Source organism: Eriocheir sinensis, chromosome 18, assembly GCF_024679095.1.
Source record: "Eriocheir sinensis breed Jianghai 21 chromosome 18, ASM2467909v1, whole genome shotgun sequence".
NCBI classification, from domain to species: domain Eukaryota; kingdom Metazoa; phylum Arthropoda; class Malacostraca; order Decapoda; family Varunidae; genus Eriocheir; species Eriocheir sinensis.
Genome location: NC_066526.1, coordinates 12,892,483 through 12,896,933, shown reverse-complemented (window position 1 = coordinate 12,896,933; position 4,451 = coordinate 12,892,483). Strand labels below are relative to the sequence as shown.

Sequence of the window (4,451 nt, the reverse complement as noted above, 5' to 3'; positions counted from 1 at the left end):
TTTCAAGTTTCTTTTATGTATGAATGTTACCTTGGAAGCGCCTGGTGTATTCTTTTTAATTTTAATAAGTAATACCTTTATACACAAAAAAGTCAAAATAGCCCGCCTGTCTAAATTAATTTATCCATCAGCTCCAACAACTAAGATGTCTTATTAATAACTTCTATTTTATCTTAACTCCTTTCGCGTATTCCGGTGCTTCGCGCGTCACCGCAAACGTTTCCCGCTAATCGGCGCGGCGGTGTCAAAACCTTTCGATGTTCCAGGTCACTTGTCACTTGAACCATTTCTTATACGTTCGCGAGCCTGGCATAAATAGGTCAGGCAAGGTCAGCACTCCAAGGGCAGGAGGGAGGGAAAGACGGAGAGACAGAGAGGAGGGAGAGAAAGGAGGAAACATGAGGAAAGCCGAGATAAGCCGCGGATGTTGAAAGCGGAGAGCAGCAGGTGACGGGGCGGCTGACAATGGCGGATCGCGAATAACAATTAACAAAGTGAAGTGCTTGGAGGAGACGATAAGAATAATGTACATGAATATAAATAAGAGAGAGAGAAAGGAGGACGGAGATATGGAGATAAGGAAGGAGGGAGAAGGGGAGGGAAAGGGGAGAGGGGTTGAGAGGCGGAGGAGAGAGAGAGAGAGAGAGAGAGAGAGAGGGGGGACCAGAGGGTATTATTACTAACAAAGGAGAGAAAAACCTGTTCCGTGGATGACCCCGATTCTCTCTCTCTCTCTCTCTCTCTCTCTCTCGGTGTGTGCCTATGAGAGAGAGAGAGAGAGAGAGAGAGAGAGAGAGAGAGAGAGAGAGAGAGAGAGAGAGAGCAAACCTGCCGATCTGTTCACGACACATATTAAAAGGAAAGAAACTATGCGACAAAGAATTCCAGGAAAGAAAACTAGGAAGAAAATTAAGAAACACATTGTACTACATCGCTCCCAAAACGGTCTGCGTAAACGGTATATCGTCACCCTCATAAAATAATCGCCCAAGTCATTTTTCAGCGATTTCCAGGTTTTTGTTTTGTCTACATCAATTCTTTAACACGAGACGCCCGCTTTAGTATAATTGCCTCCGTCATTCAGGGTTTGAGTGTTCTAGAATCGGCCTTTTCATTTCTGCCTAAATCTTAAGCCAAATGAGGTAATGACAGTTCTTTTCCTATTTCCTGTAGAGTAGAACATAATGACTTAGGCGGTTTGTTTACGAAGGTGACGATATAAGACCTGCTAAAGGCTACCAGTGGTTCTCATCAACTTCAACCACCCAGATTTCCCCCTTCATGTGGACGAGGGAAAAAAGTGATTGATTGATTGATTGATTGATTGATAGTTTATTGTTGCAAGTGAACAACAAAGGAGAAGAGAGGAACATGCCAGCAAAACACGAAATTTACTTGCTTAATAACACAAATAACAAAAAATAAATAGTATCCAAACGCAATATTTACTTAATAACAAATCAGTCAATCAATATCTCTGACTAATTGCTAGGTTGGGAAATGCTAAGAGAGAGAGAGAGAGAGAGAGAGAGAGAGAGAGAGAGAGAGAGAGAGAGAGAGAGAGAGAGAGAGAGAGAGAGAGAGAGAGAGAGAGAGAGAGAGAGAGAGAGAGAGAGAGAACGAAAGTAAGAAAAAAATACATACCGTGCAAACCCAAGAAAATTAATTAGGCGCTGCGTAGAAAGTAAAAGAACAACACGGGGAAGAAAAAAAGGAGACAGGAACACGACAGTCATTTGTTCCTGACGATAAAAACTAACTTATTTGGGTTGTGAATGCGACGCGGGAAATTCAAACGTGGAAGAATTTAGAGAAGGAGGAGGTTAGATGTGAAGTTAAGGGCGTACATTATATCTGGGCGTAGCCTCGGTGCTCAATTCCGTCGCCTTGTCCCTTGAGCTCCCGGGATTCGAACGTGGACCCACGCATTCGTAGATAAGCACGCTAACCACTGCACCAGGGAAGCGATAAAGAGGATAGAGGGAGGGTAAATGAGAGGAAAGAGAAGAAGAAAAAGAAGAAGCGGTGGATTTGATAATTTAAACATGACAAACTTAAAGATAAAGGAAATAATAATAATAATAATAATAATAATAATAATAATAATAATAATAATAATAATAATAATAATAATAATAATAATAATAATAATAATAATAATAATAATAATAATAATAATAATAATAATAATAATAATAATAATAATAATAATAATAATAATAATAATAATAATAATAATAACAATAAGAAGAAGAAAAATAGAAGTAAAAGAAAATGGAGGAAGAGGAAGAGAGGAACAATGACGAGGAAGAGGAGGAGGAGGAGGAGGAGAGGAACAAGAAGGAGGAGGAGGAGAAAGAAAGAAAAGCAATAAACAAAAAAAATACAGCAAGGTTGCGTTCAAGGTCTCTACACTATCTCTTAATATAGACTCCTTCGTTATATCTGAGAAGAAAAAACGGAACTCGGAAGGGACGGACTACGATATATCCTATAACATTATTTTCACGTCCGGAAGAAACGAAGCGGCCCGGGCCAACTTTCTCGCCCTCCAATCCTAATTTAATGACCTAAAAACGGAGGTGAATATTCAAATACTGTAACTTTCAATGTCAAGACGAGACTGCACGGGCGTACAGACGAGGGCAGGAGGGGGCGAGGGACGAGGAGAGGGCCACGCCGGGCTCGGGTATATAAGGGGGATCAGGCCGAGATGCAGGTCAGAAGAGGTTGGACTCCAGCTGGGAACACACTAACACACGTCTGGTCTTTGCATCTCACAGTCACTTGTAAGAATCCAGTGCAGTACTCAACACTAACTGACTGTATGACAAAGACTATCAACATTTACTTATTAACTCCGTCTAACACTATTAACAAACAGAGGAAGAAGCAGTATAGATATATAATAGCACTTAATTTACTTTGATAACCAATACTATTAACATTCAGTGCACTATACGTAACACTAACTCACTAACTATGATATCTAACACTATCAACATCCAGTGAAATACCTAACTAGCTTACTGTATGGGATCTAACACCACTAATAGACCAGGGCAATAGCAGTAGCATCTCAAGAGTCGGATCGGAAACTTCGACATTCAAGACTTTTGGAAGATAGAAAAACACGAGTAGGATGGAATAGGGAATAGATTAGACTGAGTAACAGGAACAAGGGAACACTATAGGGAATACACAAGACTAAGGGACATGGAAAAGAGATACAATAGACTTTATGAAGGATACGAAGAAACTGAGGAAGATTTACAGACACGAGTGAGATAGAAAGGGAAGAAATAACCTTAAAGACTGAGGGCCACGAAAGGGACACAGCGGAATTAGAAACATCAGTAAACTAGAAATAAAGAAGACATAACGTAAACTGGAAGGAAAATATGCCGAAGGGTAGGTTAAGGACACACTCGGGGCATGCTAACGAGACTCACCTCTCCCCCAGAACGATGAGTGGTCCGAGTGGTCTGCCCCTCTGCCTGGTGCTCCTGGTGGCCTCTGCAACAGGTCACGTCGCCGCCACCCCGCTCGGCAACACGTGAGTGTGGTCTGTCCATTTCCATCTCCTGACCCAGTGACCTAATGATCTCCCTACGAGCCAGCCTGAGAGGAGAGTTACGATTTCATTTTTTTATTGTTTTTCATTCTCTTTTTCATATGTATTCTCTTAACCCCCCCCCCCCAACACCCACCCACCCACACACCCACACACAGACACAGACACACCCACCCATACCCACACTCACACTCACACTCACACCCACACACCCACACCCACCCGCCCACACACACACACACACACACACACACACACACACACACACGTATCAGAAAACAGGTAACTATTGTATACAGACACGTTAGAATCACGAACACAACGCGGACCAACACAAACTATTTTTATTTTCATGGCGCGACGATGCCCGCGTTGAGCTGAGAGTTGAAATTAATACAAACACCCACACAGGAATACAAAGACACACACACAATGACACACACGGAATAACTAATACGTTTTGGCGCACCCTTCCAGCACGATTCCAGAGGACGCAGCGGGCGGGTTCCAGGCTGGAGTGCTGTATGTGACGCCCCAGGGCCGCCTCACCATGCCCCCGGGGGCGGTGCTCATCGTGACGCCCACCCTCAGCCTCCCCATGGGGAGTGACTACCCCCTGGGCTACGGTTCTTCAGCCACCGTCTCCGTGCCATTCAGGAGTATGTAGTCCTGTTGAAGGTGGAAGTTTTGGTGACGCAGAGTTTTCTTCTTAAGTTCTAAATATGTGTAGAGTCCTTTTTCATATGAAGTCATGCAGAGCATTTTCAAGAGTGCTTCTTAAGGGCCCCACACACACTCAGTGCTACTGTGCAGTTCACTGTACATACTTCGTTTGTGCAAACCCCGGCCGTCGCCCACACACCATTCACTCCAGTGA

At 43.2% G+C, this 4,451-nt stretch overlaps 2 protein-coding genes across 2 annotated transcripts in view; one reads left to right on the top strand and one right to left on the bottom strand.

Annotated features, from left to right (window-relative positions):
• The first annotated feature begins 2,659 nt into the window (after positions 1 to 2,659).
• The window catches only part of LOC127000313 (uncharacterized), a 10,641-nt gene continuing 8,849 nt past the window's right edge, over positions 2,660 to 4,451 (top strand). Inside the window, exons 1-3 of the mRNA XM_050863890.1 lie at positions 2,660 to 2,789; positions 3,464 to 3,556; positions 4,052 to 4,233. Coding sequence (XP_050719847.1) covers positions 3,468 to 3,556; positions 4,052 to 4,233 — 271 coding nt within the window. The 5' untranslated portion in view covers positions 2,660 to 2,789; positions 3,464 to 3,467. The remainder of the gene's footprint in view (positions 2,790 to 3,463; positions 3,557 to 4,051; positions 4,234 to 4,451) is intronic.
• LOC127000314 (doublesex- and mab-3-related transcription factor 1Y-like) overlaps positions 3,487 to 4,451 on the bottom strand; it is a 15,723-nt gene continuing 14,758 nt past the window's right edge. Inside the window, exon 4 of the mRNA XM_050863892.1 lies at positions 3,487 to 3,621. The gene's annotated coding sequence lies outside the window, so the exon portion shown is untranslated. The remainder of the gene's footprint in view (positions 3,622 to 4,451) is intronic.